At 51.1% G+C, this 20,774-nt stretch overlaps 2 protein-coding genes across 4 annotated transcripts; one reads left to right on the forward strand and one right to left on the reverse strand.

Annotated features, from left to right (window-relative positions):
- The first annotated feature begins 309 nt into the window (after positions 1 to 309).
- RNF14 (ring finger protein 14) lies at positions 310 to 7,431 on the forward strand. 2 transcript variants are annotated; one of them, XM_086470884.1, is made up of 8 exons: positions 310 to 329; positions 861 to 1,023; positions 1,540 to 1,691; positions 2,030 to 2,557; positions 2,967 to 3,195; positions 3,845 to 4,017; positions 4,579 to 4,709; positions 5,895 to 7,431. In XM_086470884.1, the coding sequence occupies exons 2-8, from the start codon at positions 870 to 872 to the stop codon at positions 5,950 to 5,952; spliced, it is 1,425 nt and encodes a 474-aa protein (XP_086327010.1). In that variant the 5' UTR covers positions 310 to 329; positions 861 to 869; the 3' UTR covers positions 5,953 to 7,431. The 2 variants fall into 2 exon arrangements, with proteins under 2 accessions (XP_086327010.1, XP_009951374.1); XM_009953072.2 differs by lacking the exon at positions 310 to 329 and having other exon boundaries at positions 722 to 1,023.
- A 2,754-nt stretch (positions 7,432 to 10,185) lies between these two features.
- Positions 10,186 to 13,773, reverse strand: GNPDA1 (glucosamine-6-phosphate deaminase 1). Of its 2 annotated transcripts, XM_086471016.1 has the most exons (6): positions 13,650 to 13,773; positions 13,450 to 13,551; positions 12,243 to 12,425; positions 11,413 to 11,597; positions 10,572 to 10,746; positions 10,186 to 10,283 (listed from the first exon to the last, which is right to left on the reverse strand). In XM_086471016.1, the coding sequence occupies exons 1-6, from the start codon at positions 13,771 to 13,773 to the stop codon at positions 10,186 to 10,188; spliced, it is 867 nt and encodes a 288-aa protein (XP_086327142.1). The 2 variants fall into 2 exon arrangements, with proteins under 2 accessions (XP_086327142.1, XP_086327143.1); XM_086471017.1 differs by lacking the exon at positions 13,450 to 13,551.
- Between the last annotated feature and the right edge of the window lie 7,001 nt (positions 13,774 to 20,774).

Raw genomic sequence — 20,774 nt, forward strand, 5'->3', positions numbered from 1 at the left:
GTTAGAGCTGGAAGAAAGATGGTTCTGAGCTCCTGAGCGTGCCTTGGTGAAGTGAAGCGTTTGCTGGCGTTCGTGTGGAAAATGCTGAGAGGACTTTAATCCCTCTGAGCGTTTGGTTGGTTGTTTGGCTCCAGGCAGCCAAGTGCGGGGCTGTCGCCACATGCACTTCGACAGCAAAAGTCGACGTTTTTCATGCCTCCTCTGAGAAGAAGCGTCTGACCTCCAGCTCTGGCAGAGGAATGGTCAGGGGCTCTGCTCCGGCCCTGCGAACGTGGCTGTCCCTGGCTCAGTACCTACAGCTTCGCCACTGCGCGGCTGTGAATAAAAAGGTAAATCGTTAAACGTGGCTTTGTTCACCCAGTCCTAGAACTGAAGTGGCACAGGAGCGCGTCTGCATGATGCCTGTGTAGGATGTGAAGCTTCATATCGATATCTTCAAGGACTTTAACCACAAGTGGGGCTGTTTGCTTGGTTGTTTTAGAACACTGGATGAGAGATACTGTTACTGACTCCTTTTTCGTGCTTTTTGGTCTATTTTGCCTTTAACACGTTAACGCAATGTCCCTCTCTCACTTTTCTGTCGGTGTATTTCACTATTTTTCCCCCCTTACAGCCATCTTTAGCCACTAACACAGTGCGCTTTTTGACTTGTCAGTGTTCTGTTAAGGTGTTTTTTTATTTTTTTAAAGCTACCAGTGTTTTTTCAGCCTGTAAAAAAGCTTAAGTATATTTTGTATTGATTTATATTAGTTACTTGGGTTTCTGAATCTTGTGGTAGTGTAAAATAGATACCTCGGATTAACAATTTGAATAGGGCACGTTAACTCAGTTGATCTTGTAGAGTGGTGTTAACTCCACAGAACATTTAAATGTCTTCAGAAGATAAAGAAGCTCAGGAGGATGAGCTGCTGGCCTTGGCTAGCATTTACGACGAAGATGAGTTCAAGAGAGCCGAGTCTGCCCAAGGAGGAGAAACGAGAATTTGTCTGGAATTGCCCCAAAACTTCAAAATTTTTGTGAGTGGTGAGTTGAGATGTTTTGTGTTACCCTGAAACGAGCTGTTACCGAGCTGATTTTCTGGGATGTGCTTTGATGGCTCCTGCTCTTGCACCTCGAGGAGCACTGACCGGAGAAAGCCCTGGCTGGCCCTTGTGTGTTGGGGGGGTTTATACCAGAGTGGGGGGTTTTGTCCTCATACGTAGAACCTCTTCAGTGAACTTTAAAATGAGAGATGAGTAACAGTGCTTCTTCGGAATAATTAAGTTCATTTATTACTTCTTTTCCTGGCTGCATCTTTCCAGGTTCTTGGTTTGTGCAGGATCTGATAGGTCACGCTACTGGTGTTTACTGCTCTAGCCGTACGTGTACAACCCCGCGGCACCGTGCTGCACTGAGCAGTTTTCTTATTTAGGATCGAATAAACCGTCTTAAACCCAGAAATGTATCAAATGAAAAGAGCTGTCTGTCACAAAGAGTTACAGTTCATTGGTTTTCATTTTCTTGTTATTTCTCAAACTGTCTCAATTCGCTCCGATTCAGGCAATTCCACAGAGAGCCTCCAGAACAGCGGGTTCGAATACACCGTTTGCTTTCTGCCGCCCCTCGTGCTGAATTTTGAACTCCCACCAGACTACCCATCCACCTCCCCGCCGGTGTTTACCCTCAGTGGAAAATGGCTCTCCCAAGCCCAGGTCTGCCAGAGTTTTAACTTTTCTCACAGAGCTTTTGTGATCGCGAGTAAGTTCGTCCTGAGCAGTGCTCTGGGGGATGTTCATGTAGGGGTGAGAGCGAAATGAAGACACAAGCAGTTGCATTGCTCTTTCGTTGGCTCTTCTTTTGCTTCCTCCCTGTTTTGATTTGGTGTCTGTTCTGAGGCGTGAAAGCTTGGATCCATGAGCGTTATTTATGTGTGTGTATAAAAACTCCAGAATCTGAAATCTAAGTATGTGCTGGGGGGGACCAGGGGAGAGGAAAACACCAACACGTGGTCAGAGCCCGCTGAAACCCGGCGTTGTTCTGTCTGTTTCAGCTCAGCGCTCTTTGCAAACACTTGGACAACGTGTGGGAAGAGAATCGAGGCTGTGTGGTCTTATTTGCCTGGATGCAGTTCCTGAAGGAGGAAACGCTGAGTTACCTGAATATTTCCTCCCCGTACGAGCTGAAACTGTGCCATCAGGGGAGCGGGCAGAGCAGGACGCCTTTGGTGCCTCTCGACACCGAGAAGGCTTGTGGCGGTGCGGCAGGCTCCGCCGCAGCCGAGGAGGAACTCATCGATGCCAGAGCTGTACAGGACGTGGAATCGTTGTCGAGCCTGGTCAGGGAAATCTTGGACTTCGATCAGGCCCAGAGGAGGAAGTGCTTTAACAGCAAGATGTACTTGTGCAATATCTGCTTCTGCGAGAAGCTGGGCAGCGAATGTATGTACTTCAGCGAGTGCAGCCACGTGTACTGCAAAGCGTGCCTGAAGGACTACTTTGAGATACAGATCAGGGATGGTCAGGTCCGCTGCCTCAACTGTCCGGAACCGAAGTGTTCTTCTGTTGCCACTCCTGGCCAGGTAATGCAAGTGGGCAGCAGCGGTGGTAGAGCTCGGCTGTCGTACCGGTAACCGCAGAAGGCAAGGCCTGGCTTTGCGTGGGGAGCGCTGTGAATATCCCTGGGGACGGTGTTTTCGTTGCCCTGGGCCACAAAAAGGCCGCAGAGTTAGCAGCGGGTGGCTGGGCACGTACCCTGGGTCAGTGCTGCCCTTGGTCAGAGGCCTGAACTAACATCCCGCTGCGTTTGACCCCGCATTTGATGAATCATTATGAAAACAGCCTTTCTAGCAGTATTGTCATGACCTGCTGGAGAACCCAAAGTGGAGTCATCCTGGCTGTAGGTACTTCCTCACTGGCTCCCTGGTGTTTGCTGAAGCTGGCAGGCTCAGCATGTCAGATGCCTCTAATCTTTCCTCCATCTCCATTCAGGTTAAGGAGCTGGTGGGAGAGCAGCTGTTTGCACGTTACGACCGCCTGCTGCTGCAGTCCAGCTTGGACCTGATGGCAGATGTGGTGTATTGCCCCCGCCCGGGCTGTCAGACACCCGTCATGCAAGAACCAGGCTGCACCATGGGCATGTGTTCCTGTTGCCACTACGCTTTCTGTACCCTCTGTAAAATGACTTACCACGGGGTCTCTCCGTGCAAGGTCACTGCAGGTGAGTCACCGGGTTTCAGAAACGGATCGAGAAACAGTTGAGTCTCGTGTGAAAAAGACTGGAAGTCAGAAATCACCGTGTGAGTTTTCTAAAAGATGAGACAGGTCATTTGGAGCAGTTCTGTTGCTGGCAATTAAAAAGTAATCCTTTGATGACACTCCAGAGCTCAGGAAGTCCCGAAACTGCTGATTGCCAAAGGCTGAGAGGCCGTAGCAGCGCAGGAATAATTTTATATGTCCCTTTTTTTTTTACCCTTTCCTGTGAATCCACTACTGCCTGTTGTCAGAGTCAACAGTGGAATCAGGTGGATGCTACTCTGTCAGCTTGGCCTCAGAATTGCGTGGCAAAGTGTCATTAAATGTGTGTTTGGAAAAAATATTTCCATTTTTCAATTTCTTTTACGTTGTAGATACGTTCTAATTCCATTGGCTTGTTTTTTTTGTAATGAAACAGTGTAAAAGGTTGAATTTTGAGGTAGAGAGGTTTTAATGTTCTCGTCTTTTTCTTATGTATTCTAATGTTTTACTTGCTTTTTAATTAATTATGTTCGTTTCCTTTGAGCTGCTGTTAGCTGGACTTCTTTATATAATATAGCACAAAAGCCATTTGTTTTTTTCTTTGTTGTTTTTTTTTTTGTGTTGTTCCTCAGAGAAATTAATAGATTTGCAAAATGAATATTTAGAAGCCGATGAGGCAACTAAAAGGTTTTTGGAACAGCGCTACGGCAAACGAGTGATTCAGAAAGCCCTTGAGGAGCTGGAGAGTAAAGAATGGCTGGAAAAGAACTCCAAGTCTTGTCCTCGCTGCGGCACTCACATAGAGGTAAGCGTGGAGGGGAAAGTATGAAGAACCACAGCAACTCTTGGCAGGAATGAACGTAAATGGTGAGGTCAGGTCTGTATCCAGGCCGGAACAGAGGTTTATGTGTCGCCGCCGAGTTCACTGGGGAAGGTGAATTTCTAGGAAATGGTAAGAGAGGTTACCGTTTCGGTCTGTGTTACAGAGGGGAGGGGGTGATGTCTCTGGAGCTCAGGGACTCGAGTAAATACAGCAACTGGTATTGTTCAGGCTCTGGTACTGAAGAGATCCTCTGGATCCGTGTGAATCCCGTTGTTTTCCACGTGTTTCAGGCTACAGCCAGGAAATAATACTAGACTCAGAAAAACACTGGTTTCCAATATTGTTACGACCGATTTACAACGCTGTGAGCCTGGCTCCTAGTTCTTCCCAAAAGTGAGAAAATAGCAGCGTTGTGGTAGAGTCGGGGTGAAAGGTACCTGTGAGCTGATGTGTTCTTGAGGGCTGTTGGCATTTAGAGACGGGCCTGAAGACTGACACGGTAAGATTGTGTTACTGCTCTCTCTGCTTTCCTTCCCCTGCCAGAAGCTGGATGGCTGTAACAAGATGACGTGCACTGGCTGCATGCAGTACTTCTGCTGGCTTTGCATGGGCTCCCTGTCGAGGGCGAACCCGTACAAGCACTTCAACGATCCATCTTCCCCGTGCTTTAACAGGTATGGAGTTACGGGGGGTTCTCCTCGTGCCCCGCCACTTCTGCTGCTTCTTATAGTCTCTCCCAGATTTTTCTTACCTTGAAATTTGCAGCTACGCAGTTCAAGGCACAGTTTCTTCTCTCAAGGGTTTACGCTTACAAGGACCTGACATAACAACAAAAAAATCAGCAGTGATTCGGGGTGTTGCTTTTTAAGACCTTGTGTTTTCAAATTCTGGAGAATTGGAAATTTCCTGCTGCTTCTCTTGCTGTCTCTGACTGAGAGCCAGCCTGTAGGGAAATGTTTCCTGCAGATGTTCGGGTCTGTGGTAGCACAGCGCAAGGTTTTGGGTAAAAAAAGCTGCTTCTGAAAAGCTGCCAGCTTGGCTTACGTCATCGCTGCTGGGGATGTATCCAGAGACGAAGGACGCCGCTGCTGCCGCCTGGACGAACGAAAGGGCAGGCGGGTCGGTCGGGGAGGTGATGGTGGCACCTCCGAGCCGGCGTGTGTCCCTTGGCGTTACGTGCCCCTCGCTGCGCTATGCCGTGCCCAGAGGCGAAAGCCAAAGCCCCGACGGTTCACCCCATCCTCCACCGTCTGGGCAGCTGTAACAGATGTGGCCGGCGGGACTTTTTTTCCCTTGTTCTTAGCCCTTTCTCAGCATTCCCTCTTCTCCCCACAGTAATTTTTTCACTTCCTACCCTGTTTTCCTTTCTATTTCCTCCTGATGTTCTTTGTTCTTCTAGTTTAGCTTAAACTCTACCTGTCGTGACTAAAGCTCATCTGTTTTATATTTATATATTTATAAACCCCAACATTTTCTTCCCTTTTGTTCCCCCCGCTGCTTATATGTTACAATGGTTTGCCCATTGTATGGCCTGATTAGATGGTGAGCCGGCGTCAGGCCTGGCTGCTGCTGCTGTGCCGCCTAAAGGCCAACCAGGTGCAGCAGCGTGCTGGGTAGCTCTGAATCCATCTTGGATTATCAATGTTTTTAGGGATTTCTTGAGAGGTTGTGTTCCTAAGGCGCTGTGAAACCCTCTGGTGTAAGGTGCTGCAGAAGTGCAGAGTAGCTTATGTTGATCAACCTTGAGGCCTGCAGCGTGAGTGGTTTGTGATACTGAAAAAAACCAGTGAAACTGGCTGCTTTTGTATTTTTTTAATTTTTTTTTTACACCCTGATGTGAATGACTGGCTGTCTTGCAGATTGTTTCAAGCCATGCATATCGATGGCGAGTTCGGGGAAGCTGAAGATGAAGACTAGTGGCTTTCTCCAGCGACAGAAGCTGAACAAACCAGAGACAGACGCTTTCCACCTTTGTGTCAAGTTTGTTTGCTGTTCACTTCCATGACGTGATAGAAGAAAACCACCTTGCACTGCAGGATGCTCACACTTCAGAGGCTCTTGCCCAAACCAAAGGAGACCATTTTACCCATCCTGTGGTCAGGATCACCGTGAAAGGCCCCAATAATCATATTGATTGTGAAAGACAAATACAACCAGTCCCAAGTTGGAAAATTGCTGGAAAAACAGATACTAAGAGGGGCCCTTTTCTCAACAGCAAACAAACAGAACTGAAGCCCCAAACCGTAGAAATATTTGGGGGGTTTCCTCGAGGGAGACTGACCTTTCGAGGGTCGTGGCTCATATCCGTTGTGGGGTTTGAGGGTGGTTTTGTGGTGGCTGCAGCGCTCTCTGGAGCTGTTCAGTGATGCAGCTCGCCCAGGGGAGGTTCCCTCACACAACAGAACGTTGCTTCTGTGTTCAGCAACGGAGCCTGTTGCTTCTGTAGCATTTCCTGGCTCGTTTCTCTGAAAAGCAGCTCATTGCTCTGTCACTCTCTAACGATGGTAAAGTTGATTATCCCCAACCCCCCCTTACTGCCTGCAGTGCTGGGTTTTTGCATCACTGAGTGCTCTGGCGGAAAATGGCCAACAGCCCTTTCCAGAGATTTCAGTCGGTTTGATGACTCATCTCAGTGTTGCTGTTGTACTCGCTCACGTTGCCTCTCTGATGTTGACAGTGGTGAGTGCTCAGGCTGTGACCGGACAGCGTGGCCAGCGAGAGGGTGAAAAGTATCAGTCAGATGCTGAAACACATTTTTATGGCTATGTAGTTGAGATTAACTTATATTCTTCAAGATGTTGAAAGTTACCTTGTCTTCTCAGATGATGAAGTAATTTATTTTTTACTAACTCTTCAGATAAGAAAGTTGATTAGTTCATAGTTTTGCTTCTGGACTAGATACCTTATTTCCACTGTTCTTGCACTTCAAATTATTTTCCAAAATCAAATTGTTTCCCCTAAAAGCTGCGCGAGTAGTTTTGTGAGCATGAAAGTAATGGGAACCACTAATTTTTCCACTTGCAGAATGATCTAAAAAAAAATATTTTGAAATTAAAACTGCACGTGCTGAGTTCAAAACAAAGAGCAGGATCTGGATGGATGGCTCAGGAGCTGGAGGACTCTAGAAACTCGAGGTGAACGCCTCTCGCTCGACAGTAAATAAATTTATACTCTGGTATCTGGCCAAAACAGGTGCTGATTTAGCTGCTTTCACAGAGGATGGAAGTCTGGGCAATTGGAACGGGCAGCGATTAAACAGATAAGAGAGGGTAAGGGCAGCTCTCTCGTCTTGGTTTAGGCTGTAGGGCAGCATGTAGGGAGAGTTTACATTGTGTATGGTTTAAATTGTATTTCCTGCACCTTTCACACGCACTAAATTCACTTTAAGACAGTAAATGCAGTTGTCTCCCTGGTTGTCTTCATTACGGCACACACGTGACAGCACAGGTCGGTCGCGGGACGGAGCTCTTCTGTCGTGGTCGCCTCCAGCGCCTGTGTGCCACGGGGCTGAGGCGCTCGCTCGCGCGGTCTGTGGGTGACCCAGACCAGAGCTGGGCTCGGGGCGAGCGGAGCTGGCACAGGACGTGTTCTGCTGCAGAGGTTTGGCCGTTTCTGGGAGCAGAGCACCCTCGTGCCCGAAGAGCCCTGGCTGTTCCTCGGAGATGCAAGCCCCTGGCTGATGGACGGTGGCTATTGGGACCCTACTGGGGGACCACTGCGCTGGAGGGAGCCAGCTTTGAGCTGCCATCCCCGCTCTAGGTTCAACCCTGGCCACAATTTTTACCTCTCTAGGCTGAATGCAACAGTTGCCTGCTCTCAGAAGGGGCTTTCTTCCCGATGAGCAGCGTACGGGGGCAGAGGGGGAGTGTTCGTGACGAGGAGCACGTGCTTAAACCCTGTTGGCCTGCCTGGATGGCGTTGGATCTCCTAAACCTACAGGAGGCCGGGCAGTGCCAGGACAGAGTGGGCTGAGGGCAGGGCCTGGCCACCGAAGGGCATGTTGGGATGGAAAGCCGTGGCTGGGGACGCCTACCCAAGCGCAGGCGCTCTGGTGTTTGAAGTACTTGAAGATGTGGCAATGAACTACCTCTGCTTTGAAGAACTTTTTGTGTGGAGAGAGGAAGAACAGTGACGTGGTCACCACCCTGTCTATGAATTCTGAGCACTCGGGGATCCCTGGGCTGGAGTTTCTGTATTCTGCAGTGAGGTGGAGGAGGACGGACCCTCTGAGGAGGGGACAAGGAGGGGACTGCACTCATGGGACGATCAGATGGTGTTGCAAAAGTGGGACAGCTGAAACCAGAACGTGCCTTCCTGGCCAGAGAGCAGGGCAGGCGGCTCTGGCAGCATGGTGCAGTTCTTCCTCAGTATGTTTTTCTTGTGGACCTCCCCCCTTCCTACATGTCTGTGCGTGCACAGAATGACTGTTAGATGATTTGCAGAGATTTTGTGGTAAAAAGTAGAGAACTGTGACCTCCTCTTTTCTCCTTTAAAGATCCCTACTTTCTTTTTTAATACGACATGGCTGCTGCCTGGCAGGGCAGAACTGTAGCAGGTGTTGGGTGGAAACCTGCCAGCAATCGCTAGGCAAGAAAGGAATCTCCTGAAGTAGGGAGCAGCAGCAGCTATTTCTACCGAGCTGCTTTCAATACAGCTTTGGTTCCAGGTGACTGAGAAGTCTCGTGCAAAGTAGCAGGTCGTTCTCCTACGTAGAGGGTTTTGGTGTTCTGTTCAAAGCTGGTATCACGCGTCCTGTTCAGCCACATCATCTGTTCCATGTGGCACTAGCGCAGCGAGACTGAGCACCAGATACAGTCAGGGTGACCACTTAGAGAAAATGAAGACATTTACTGTAGAAAGTTACATTACAGATCAACAGCTTGCAGAAAATTCTGCATAAAGAAGATAAATGCTTCCCGGTTTGTCTTACCCCTCCCTTGACAGGAAACCCAGGAATCAAGTTTCAAAATTGGTGGGGTCTTCCCAGTACAGGCTGTTGTCAACCTTTGTGGGGCTTCTGTAATTAAACACAGGCTGAGGCCAGAGGGAACAGATCCTCTGAGGCTGCTCTGGCATTTCCTCGTAGCAATGTAAAGCACGGGAAGGAGGGAGAGAGAACGCCCTGCTTCAGGCTCTGCTGACACAAGTAAGAGCGCTGAGCAGCACAGAGGGAGGTCACTTATGCTGAATCTAAGCAGATCTCCCCTCCTGTAGCACATCCTAAAGCACCAGGGCATAGAAAACGATACCCTGAAGCTGTAAGGCTTCTTGTGCCCCAACAAATGAAGCCACACCAATGTGTAAACCAACCCCTAACTGCACTAAAGGGACTGTGTTATTAACACAGCGCTGGCGAAAGCGGCCTGTAGCCTCCCTTCTGCTGAGATGGCCTCCAGCCCAGCATCTGGCTCAAAGTGGGGCTCAGCCAGGGCTTTATCCAGTCTGCTCTTGAAAACCTCTTAAGGACAAAGGCTGCACAACCTCTCTGGGCAACCTGCCCCACTGCTGGACTGTCCTCATGGGTAGGTTTTGTCCTTGGATCCAGCCTGAGCCCCTTGTCTCAACTCAAGCCCTGTTGCCTCTGCTCATCTTCCCCTGCGCACTGCTCGGGAGAGCCTGGCTCCATCCTCCTGCTGACCTCGGAGCAGTGAAGCACGCTGCTATTGGGTCCTGCTGAAGCTTTCCCTTCTCCCAACTGAACAAACTCTGTTCCCATTTTACATAACTATGAAGTGAGTGTGTGGTGGAGGGGGAGTGACACAGAAAGGTACTTGTTGTAATTGCAGGGAATACATCTCAAAGTGACTACCCATTTCATTTCTGAAGCATTGGGCTTTCATGTATCTTCACATATTTAAGTTCTGGGGCCTTCAGTACACATCCTTACAGTTGCTTCACCTATTAAACATCTCACTCTCCGTTGACGTTCCCTTCAGAGAACGAGCTAGCAGCGGAAGTTTGTGGCACACAGTATACTGGGTCCCATCCTCATTTGGTTAATTAAGGCAGGTGTTTCAGATGTCTTTTTCATGGAGAGAAGCAAGCACATCATCATTTTGCTAATTTAAGAACAAATTTTGCAGCAATTCCCGGTCTTCACAGCTGGTTTTCAACAGAGAAGCCGGTTCAGCGTTACTCTGAACGGCGAGATTAATCGCTATATGGCTTCTTAGACTGGCTTTGTTCTGCTCCCGTCTCCCTCATGCTGTACAAGGGTTCCACGAGCTTGTTGTGAACCAACATTAAACCTAGTGTAGCAAGCAAAAAGATTACTTCAGTGGACATAGTAAAGCAAAATTCTCATACATTGCATGCTAAAGAAATTAGACATTACTGGAGTCCTTGTTCTCGTGCTCCCCCACCCATGGCAGTTAAGCATTCCCTTTGCACTTTTATTCTTGCTGTGCACCTCAGCTGTTCTATTTAAGGAGTGTACTCCTTTGGGAGCTGATTAAACAGAAACATCTAATGCAAAGTATGGCTCGTGCCACTTAAAAGCCAAGTACAACAGCTGCCTGGCCTGCTCAAACACTCACCTTTGAAGTATTTCACCGTCTTCACTTTGAGTTCCAGCGTGGCATCCTCATCGCACACAAACACAGTGTTGGGGTGCTGCTGGAAAGCAGATACTGTCCACATGTGGTTGACACCTTCCTCGATGGCTTTGTACAAAGCAAAGGCTTTGTGGGCTCCCGTGATAAGGATCATCACCTGGACTCCAAGAGACAGAGGATGGCAGTTAGGGACTAGGGGAGACGTTCAGAGAGAGCACACCCACACCTGCCAAACTAAGAGAGAGCTGCCCCAGTCCCCAACAGGGAACAATGCCAGCCATCCTCCCCAGATCACAGTTCTGTTCGCTCTGGCTGCATTTTACTTGTCAATTATATCACAGCCTGGTAGGTCACAGTAATGATTCTGATCCCTTGAGGTCCCCTCAAAACAGGCACCTACACGCTGAGACTTAACAAGTACAAGCCAAGGCACAGACGCCATTAAAAGCGATCCCATACGGCTTACATGATCTGCTGGTGTAACGTTAAGTCAACCAGCGATTCTTGCATTTATTTCCCCAGATGAGATTCTTAACCAAAGACACCCTCCTTTCTCACTCCCTGCGGGTCACAACCGTGCTGCAGGGTTACACAACTGTAAGTGTCAGTAGAGCAAAAATGGAAGGCACAGCAAGAGCTGTTCCGTGGTGCTGCGGGAGGCAGGAGAACAGGAGGATCAGGTATTGGGCTGCCTGCGGCAGGAAAAGCATCCCCGGGCCTACGCCAGCAGGGTGCATTGCTGCTCCAGCACTGCAGGATCTGGAGCTGCTCCAGGAAGCCCCGCTCCAGAGCTGCTGGGTGAAGTCGCTGCTTTTCTCCTCACCTCTCTGGCATCCATGACAGTGCCTACTCCGACCGTCAAAGCCATTGTGGGGACGCGGGAGAGGTCACCATCGAAGAACCTGGCGTTGGCCAATATAGTGTCCATAGCCAAGGTCTTCACCCGTGTCCTGGATACCAAACTCGATCCGGGCTCGTTGAAGGCAATGTGACCGTCCGGGCCAATACCTGTGACAGAGACCGTTGGAGAAGAAGGTCAGTGCCCGTGACGGTTACTGTAGGAAGCGGAGCCAGCAGCACTCCTGTCAGAGGGCATTCCATGCTTCCAGGAATAAATAGAGAGCTGAGAAGAACACCGGCAATTTTTCTGCTCAAGCTCAAATTTGCTTCTGGTAGGAATGTCAGCAAAAGCCTCCACTGAAGCCAACAGAGACTCTTCCCTAACTGTGCTGGGACAACAATAAAGCGAAGTAGATGGCAGAATCTTAAGGCAAACTGATGGGAGAAGCTTGTGTTGAGGTCCCGTTGGCTCAAAGGACTCTGACTGCTCCTAGCAGTTTCCTGTTAGCCCTGGCAACTGTAATACATTTTGTATTCGGTACAATTTTAGCCCTGCCTGTTTCTCCCACTAATTGTTCCCTGAACGACTCACTCACTGGACTGAAATACTTAAAACTGGGGGAGCAGTACACTGGAAGACAAGGCTGCCAGCACATGAGTGCCCAGGGCGATGGTGCCTGGGGTGGCTTTCACTGCAAATCCACTGAACTGCACTGAAAATCAGCTGTCCTGACAAGAAATGATAGCTGGTGGAGGAAAGGCAGTGCTCCCTGCCAGGGTTTGCAGCAGACCGCTAGTCCTCCGCGTTTTCACCTCCAACAAAGAGTTCAATTCCTCCAGCGGCTTTGATTTTTTCCTCAAATGCGTCGCACTCTGCCTGTAGATCAGGTGCATTTCCATCCAAAATGTGAACGTTTTCTGCCGAGATGTCAATATGCTTAAAGAAGTTATTCCACATGAAGGAATGGTAACTTTCCGGGTGATCCCTCGGGAGACCTGGTAACACAGCACGCACGGGACTAAGACCAGCTGAAAGAATATCACACGTAACAAACCCACCTATGCACCCTTGCAGGGGCTTTGGGAACAGAGCACTGCTTTCTGTCTGCCGTTTGTGACTCCCTCAGCTTTCGTGAGTAATTTTGCTATTTAGGGAAATAAAAACAAAGATCAATCACAATAGCTCCTGTAAGACATGTGCTCATATACCATGTGATGGATATTCCAGAAATGCAGGCATGCACCCTGCCTCACCTGTTACCACCTTTTCAGCCTTCCTCCCAGTTCGTGTCAGCAAAGACAAAAACCTGCAGCAGCCTGGGGGATAACTCATTGCATACATTTTTCCCCTTGAATGCTGCAAACCCACACTGGACTGCCTATCCCCTAATGCTGCTTGATTAAGAGTATTCACAGAAAAAATTACTGACTAGAGTAAAATTAGCATTAGCAAATATTTAGCCTGTACGTTTTTCACCTTTGGAGCTTTAGGCTCGCCCACTAATCTCTCGGTACTCTTTCTTCTGAAGAGGCTATTTCATCACAGCTTCATAAACAAAGCAATCCTCTGGTATCTTAACAGGAGAGTACGTTGGGTATGGCAGGGCACTCGGACCGGTAACACATCCATCCTTCTGAAAGACCTGAAGCTAAAGCGACCTTTATAATCCCAGAGCAAAGGTGGTAGTTAATACTGCACACTCTCTCGGCTTGCGAGGATAAGGTGGGTGCTCAGCTGGTCGATACCTGAGTTCGGGTACAACCCAGCAGCGCCTGCTGTGTATAACACCAGGCAACACCTCGTACCCTTTGATATTCCTTCCACCGGTTTTCAAACTGTCCCCTTAGCTAGCGCAAAAGTTATCCTTCTTGAACCGTTTCCAGGTGGGATTTTCTGCACCCACAGGGCTGTCCGAGGGCTGGGGACACCGCAGCCCCCCCGGCAGCCCTGCCCCGGGCATTCCTCAGGGAGGGCACCCCCAGCCGACCGGACAGCGAAAGCCAAACCCCGAGCACTCACCCACGTACTCGTCCATGTTGAAGGTTTTCACGTACTTGAAGGAGAGGTCCCCGTTCCGGCAGTATTCCACCAGCTTCCTGTAGCAGCCCAGCGGCGTGCTGCCTGCGGGGAAGCCGCCGCCGCCACCTCAGCCCCGGGGGGACGGGACGGCCCGGGTCGCTCCCCCCCCCCCCGGCCCTGCTCCTGGCCCCGGCACCCACCTGTGGGCAGCCCCAGCGTAAAGAAGCGCCCGGGGCCGGGCCCGAAGTGAACGATGCGGTTGCGGATGTACTTGGCGGCCCACTCGCTGGCCTGCGCGTACGTCTCCAGGATAATGAGCTTCATGGCGGGGCCGGCCGCCGCCTGGGCAGGGCGGGAATCGAGCTGACGAGCGCCCGCTACGCCGCCATCTTGCCGCCGCTCACCCACCCACCCACCAACCTACCTGCTGCCGCCGCTCTCCCGCTGCCGCCGCCCGGGGATCCCCTCCGCGGGCGGGGCCGAGGCCGAGGCACCGGCACCGCCCGGGCCGCCCTCCGCGCCCGCCCCGCCGGTGGGCGGTGAGCGCCGGGCCCGGCCCCTCACGGCTCAGAGCGCGGCCCGACCCGACCCCCTGCAGCCCCGCAGTGCCGGAGGAGTGGGTCCCGCCGCGACCCAGGGGATCGCGGGGTCGGAATTTAGGGTTAGAATTCAAAGAAGCGGTGAAATACACCCGGTCACGGAGTGCTGGGGCTGCTATCGGTCTGTTAAATGGAGTTGGGAACGCTGGCAATGCGCTTGGCGGCCTGGGCAAAGCTTTTTGGAACCAATGTTTTGCCCCAAATGTGTTAAAAAGGCAATTGGATCTTTAGATGTCCTTATTCCTTCATGCTCCTGTCGGGGTGTCCCCCTCACTGCAGGGACCCACTGACTCGGGGGGTGCCTGACAGTGACCCACGGTCCCCAAAGCGAAGCCACGAGCCGTGTCCTGGGGCAGGAACAAGCAGCTCACCCACCTGAGGCATTTCGTAGGGACCCACCTCAGGGCACGTCGGGGTCATTCTGAGGCTTCGGCTGGAGGGACAATGAACAGATCGTGACCTGTGGGTGTTTGTGCCGCTGCTGACAGCAGTGGTATTTCCCAAAAGACCTTTCTGCTCTCGCTCTGGCTGCCTTCAGGCTGTGATGGAAATGTGCCCTACCTCTCCTTGCAAAGTCTTGGCTCGTTGTTGAGATGCAAAGCTCTTACTTCAAAGCTAGAGAGCTTTTCACTTTCGTTAGAAGGAAGAATAACACACAAATTGCTTTGCTAGGATCCAGCCTGTGCAGTTCCTTCTTATTTTAATAATTTAAACGACCTGGCTAGACTGAGTGCCCCTGACACTGCCTCATCGTGGATGCTGAGAAGCCCTGGCTCGGTTTGCCTATGGATGGGGAATGACAGATGTGACAGGCTCTAGCCAGACAGCTGTGGTCGGACACGGGAAGAGGTTTAGGCCACAGAGACTAAATAAATCGAAAGCGCCATGTGTTTCCATCAGCAGTGGTTAGCCAGCAGGCAGGAAAGTATTTCAGTGGCTGTGGTGCTGGGTGAAGAGCTGGCAGCAGCGGCATTCTGCAGTGCCGGGCAGCCTGGGCTTTGGCTCTGGGTGGAGCAGCTTTTCCACTTTCCTCATTGGGGTCATATCGGTGGGGTAGACCCCTCGGTGCCGTGGACACCGGCAGGAGTTACAGCATCTGTGGGTCCATAGGCACAGGACTGGGGTACAGAGCTAAACGGGGATGGAGGGGCAGCAGGGACCTGGCTGAGGGCTGAGCGGTCCCCGTCCTGGGTCCGCTTTGGTCCGTTCGCCAGGTACTGCCGGCACGAAGGGAACCTGGGAGTGTAGCTCCTGACCTGCACACCGACATGGGAGTTGCAGTGAAGAACACATCACCGTTATGGCAGCACGCCTGCAGCTCCTGGTGTGCAAAGCCAAACCTGCTGCAGGGCTCTGAAGGCACCTCGATGCTGCAAATAACCCACATCGGCTGGCTCAGCGTTACCACGGAAACGCGGCGAGGGCTTGGAGATTTCTGAAAAGCAAATACTGGAGGCACAGACCGCATAGGAATAGATTTCAAGAGACTTCCCACAGCGGGGAGCTGGAGGGCAACAACCGTGTCCCTCCCTGGGGTGACTCGTGGGCTTGTCCACCGTCAGAGCGGCCTGTGGACGGCCATCACCCCATCCCCTGCGCCTGCCTTGCTGAATTACCGCCCTCTGCCCCCTCGGAGGTACGGAGAGCTGCTGCGTGTGAGGATCAGCCTTAACAGCATCCAACCACGCTGCTCACACAGCCCCGATGTCAGGATGGATCTGGTTTAAATTCAACTGCCGTGGGTCTCCGTGGACTGCAAAGGGTCTGGCTCTCGCTTTAATCTCCTGCGCAAGTGGCTTTGGCAGATACAGTGCACAAAGATGTGGGAGGCAGCTGGCACCTCCCAGTAAAAGCAAAACATGTTTTGATGAGAGGAAAAAACTACAACGCTGCAAGAGAGCCAGGCACGTGCATCTGCTGCCACAGCTGCCCTGTTCTGCCCACATCCCGTGTATCTGCATACTTTACGCAGTCTTATGTTACTTAGGAATTGCTCCGGGGCTGGGTTATATGTGTGACAAGCATGCAGGGTATTTTTAGGTATGGTAATTTATGCATGTTATTGTTTCTGCGTTTACAGCTCGCTGTTCCAATGTTGAAGAACTTCCTGGTATCTGAACAGGCTGATTTTCCTTCCTTGCAAAGGGCAGCAGATGGAAGGAAACAAACACTTCTCTGCAGAAGAAGTTGAAGTTTAACCAAGGAGTTCTAACAAGCACAGCATTTTCTTTTCCTCTGTGTCGAAGTGGTGAGAGTCAGCAGCGCTCAGAGACCAGGGGTTTGGCCACTGGGAACTGCTTGGGAAGCGCTGGGATTTTTTTCCCCTCTCACAAAAAAAGCAACAATAAAAAAATTAAGGACTCTCCAAATCCTGTAATCAAAGTGACTTTGTAATATCTACCATCTGTCACCTTTTCCTGCTCCCATGTGTCCCAGTTACCTTCTCACCCCTATTTATAAGAAAAGGAGAAAAAAGACTCCACGTTGGGTAGATCTGGAGGGGAGCTGCTCTTCTCGGCAAGCCCTGCTCACTGCTTAGCTCTCCCAGCAGCACCCAAATCCCAGTTAGGAGTTTGCTGGGGGCTCACAGCAAGCCGACGTGCTAGGGCGGCGCACGAGCAGGCAGCTCCAGAGACCACACATGCCAGTGCCTTCCCGTTTTTGCAGATGAGGCTCCCATGGGAAAGCTGGCAGAGCTTCACACCTCACCAGGTTAAAAACTGCTAGTCTCTGCAGTACAGGATTTAATCGGGACAGCAAGATTAAATTAACCATTGGTTAATTGCGATTTCTCCAGCAGGCTGAAGAAAGAACGGAGTGACAAAGATCGCTGGCGAAATCAGTGAGGCAGGGCTGGGACAGAGCTGGCTGTGCCAGACGAAGGCAGCTGGGAGCTCAGCTGTCTGCCTTGCCCCGTTCACGGTCCCGCTTGTCAGCACACACTCAGCCGCATCACTCAATCCGACCCTCAGTTCTGCTGTTGAATTTCCGAGCAGAGAAGTCCCATGGGGAAAATCTTGTCCTCCATCCCAATGCTGCTGCTGTCTTCGTTCCCCTTCCTTACAACGCTCGTGGTTTATTGGGGTGTAATTTTCTGCCCCAGTGAACAAGGCACTGCTCATGAACAGCTCCTCCTGGGCTGTGAGAGCATGTGCGGCTGGGCTCGCTGTGGAGGGGCTCCTCGTTACGGCAGACCCGACGTGACCGAGCAGCTTTGGTTGTTACAACAAACAGTCACGGAAAATGGCAGCCGCGTGCGTGTTGGAAGCTGCGTCCAGAGATCTGCACCTGCGGCTGCCGCGCCGGGAAACCGTCCTCTGCCCAGGCCGGACAAGGTGTGGCGCAGCGTGCTTGGCCAGGGGCTGTCGTGGGGCTTCGGACCAGGGGCCCCAAAGTGCTTTTAGAGGCGGTGTCAGAGCATGTTTGGCTGAGCAGCATAAAGGCAGGCACATCCAGAGGTGTGAAGCCTGTGAAACAGCTGGGGCTGGGGCTTGCACAGACGGTGGTCATCACCGATTCTGCTTCTCTGAAGAGGCGGCGAAACCAGAAGGACCCAGTGAGGCCCTGGGCTGCTGCAGATACATCAGTGACATGGTTTTAAACCAACTTGAGAGGAGAGTGACGCTGTACGCTGTGAATAAAGCTTTGAACTGGCAAAAAGCTGGAAGATGATTCAAATACAACATGGTACCAAGCACAAAAGAAACCGAAAAGCATCAAGGTATATAGTGGTGTCTCAAAGTAAAACTGATTTTGTATCAGTAGATTGCTAGAAACAATTGACATCTCCACCGAGGTTAACTACATGTGAGAGACCCCTCTCCTGCTTCTTGTCCTGGCGTTACATTTTCACAGTTGCGGAAGTCTTTCATGATGTTTTGAGGAGGAACATCCGCTAGACAGCACTTATTAATCCTTAACAAATCTCTTCAGCCTAATTGTACAGCTATAATTCAGGACGTTATTCCACAGTGTGAAAACAAGACATGACATGGATGTACATCCAAACCCTACGATGCCGTTTCTTGCACATGAAGTATGTGTGCATCTAGGGGCAGAGGAATGCTGCTCACTTTATTATTTATAGTTGATGACAAAAAAGCTTTTTTGATAAGAGTGACCGACAACTAGTGAGTGCTACAAACGGCTACTGGGACCGAAGGACCCAAGCGGGGAGCAGCAGCTCGGCTCGCAGCCCAGCTGACAGCCTCCGTCGAGGTCTCATGGGCAGCACGGTGAAGACCAGCGGTCTTTGCATCAGGCTCGTAATAAAGTTTCTGCCTTCCCTAAGCCCGGCATTGCGAATGGGTGGATAATCCAGCCTTTTGGTGAGCGACACTTCACTGTCACTTTTACTTTTCCTTGACCTGCCCGTTGCAGCCTGCTTGCACGCGGTGAAGCTGTTAAACCGGAGAGCTTCAGAGGTACAATTCGACCCATTAGCTCATGCAAACATTTTGTCTGTGCTTTTTTGTTAATTGGGTCATTTACCACCAAAAGATTAGAAGAAAGACTTTGTTTAAATGTCCTGCTTATTTCTTACTAGTCTAGCTTTAAAATGCCCTGCCTCTGAGGTTTATTATTTAGCTTTTAGAGTTCAATATTTATCACAAAGTGTAGATTAAAAGTGTTCCCCTTATTGCTCAGTCACATATAATAATTAAAGGAACACTTGTACAGTGCTCGGGTTTCAGCAACCTCGCTGTACTGCAGTTCTGTAAGACTTTCAGTTACTTTCAGATACTTTCACAGCACATCCCGTGTGGAAGTCACTAAGAAGCGATGACTTGAACGTTCAGAACGTCTCTGGGGAGAAACGGCGTTTTGCACTGGAGGAAAAGTCAAAAAACACAGAGGCATGAAGTGGTTTGCCAAAAACCACGTGGGAAATGAAAGGAGAACCAGTCACGCGCTGTAACCACAGTGTTGTCTTTCTGCAGAATAAAATAAATACGCAGAGAGCAGCTGGAAGACATTGCCATTGCCCCTCTGAATTAGGCTTGCTCAGACTAGATGGCCTAATTAGGCGGCGATTTGCCTCCAGCTGGCCCCAAAATGGCTTCGACACAAACTGTTTCACCATTTCTTCAGGATATGTTCCAGCACCTTTTCTGAGGACGTGTACAGGTCGCTTCTTATTTTAGCCTCTACGACGTCCAAGTCAATCAGTGTACAGCTAATTACCACTGTGGCTGGAGCCTTATTTAGGGTTATAATCCCACCTCAACGGCAAGTAAATCCACGCGTGTCATCAGGACAGATCCTTACTGCGGAGAGATTCTTAGTGCGAATTGTGAATCTTGTGGAAGTTGAGAGCAGGGAGTCTGTCAGTGCCTGCAGCTCTCATTCCAGCTCCTTCAAAGCTACCTGTGTTGCAAGAAACCTGCCTTCTCCTTGTGTCTCCAGCACTTCTTAGGAGTCACTCTTTGAGGTTGTTCCTGGCTAAAATCCTGTATGATTCTTGCCTGTCCTTCAACATCAGAACTGTGATGTTCATTCGTCTCCCTAAGATACGGCTCAACTATCTACTGCGAAAACAGAATACAGACAAAAAATCTGGCGATGGTACTGAGTAATGAGCATTAAGGCACGTATTTATGACTGAGCATGCAGTTCGAAACCATGCCCTCGGGTTTAAACGCTTGTGACTCTCTGAATTTGCAGCTTGGAATCCCAGCGGGGCTGATTCAGCCTTTCTCATCCTAAAGCTGACATATTTAAGTCTCATCAACCTTGGGGATTGATGTAGGTAGTTCTGTATGAGCCCGAATATAGCTGAACTGCGCACGTAGAAACCAAAGGCTACACGAGCTGGGAAGTCTCTTAACCAGTGTAACATTCAACACAAAAACTCTCCGAATAAACAAACTTCTCTCTCGGCGTGGCTTCCTACGCGTGCTTCTTTTTGGAACAAGATTTCGAATCTGCGACGCCATCTGCTTTACGCGGCTGTGAAAGGCCTGGCGGCGCTTTCGGAGGAGTTGGCTGACATGTCGTGTTTGCCTCAGCCGCGGCGCAGTGTGGCGCAGGCCTCTTCCCTGCCCGCACGGGGAACGGCACCACAGGCATGTGCTGGCACGACGTGCGGCGTTGGCGATGGGGTTGGGTGGTGGGTAGAGATGGCCAAGGGTGGGTTAACATGGCTCAGGACAGCGCCAGTTTCTGTGCAGGTTGGCACCGGTGGGTCCTCCTTGAGGTGGCCTTGTTTTTGATGAGTTTACATCAATTTTCTGACTCTCTGGGTTTCTTTAGCACTTTGCACAGAAGCTTTCACGCTGAATAACTGTACACGAAGCCCCACACAGGCAGTGCACAGAGCTTGCGGGGTTACCTCTGCAGCTCCCACAAACCGCCAGGGAACGTGCTGCCCAACCCGGCGGGCACCGGCTCCCCCTCAGGCACCCACCCGCCGTCCGGGCACACGCCGCTGGCTCTGGGCAAGTTTTTGGTCGCCCTCCGAGCACCAGCGGAGCCGGCCCGCGGTCCACCCCGCCGCCGAGCGCTGCCCTCAGCCCCGGGGCGGCTCCGGCTGCCGGCAGGACGCGGCCACGGGCCCGGCCCCGCGGGGCGGGCGGGGCGGGAGGCGGGCGCGGCCGAGCGTGACGGGCGGAGGGCGGGAGCGGAGCCCGCAGCGACGAGCGACCCGGCTGCTGCCGCCGCCGCCGCCTCCGTCTCCGCAGCGCCCGTCGGGAGGCGGCCGGGCAGCGCCGCCGCCGAGCCGCCCCC

The sequence above is a fragment of the Leptosomus discolor genome, chromosome 10, assembly GCF_034619465.1.
Source record: "Leptosomus discolor isolate bLepDis1 chromosome 10, bLepDis1.hap2, whole genome shotgun sequence".
In the NCBI taxonomy this organism is placed as follows: domain Eukaryota; kingdom Metazoa; phylum Chordata; class Aves; order Leptosomiformes; family Leptosomidae; genus Leptosomus; species Leptosomus discolor.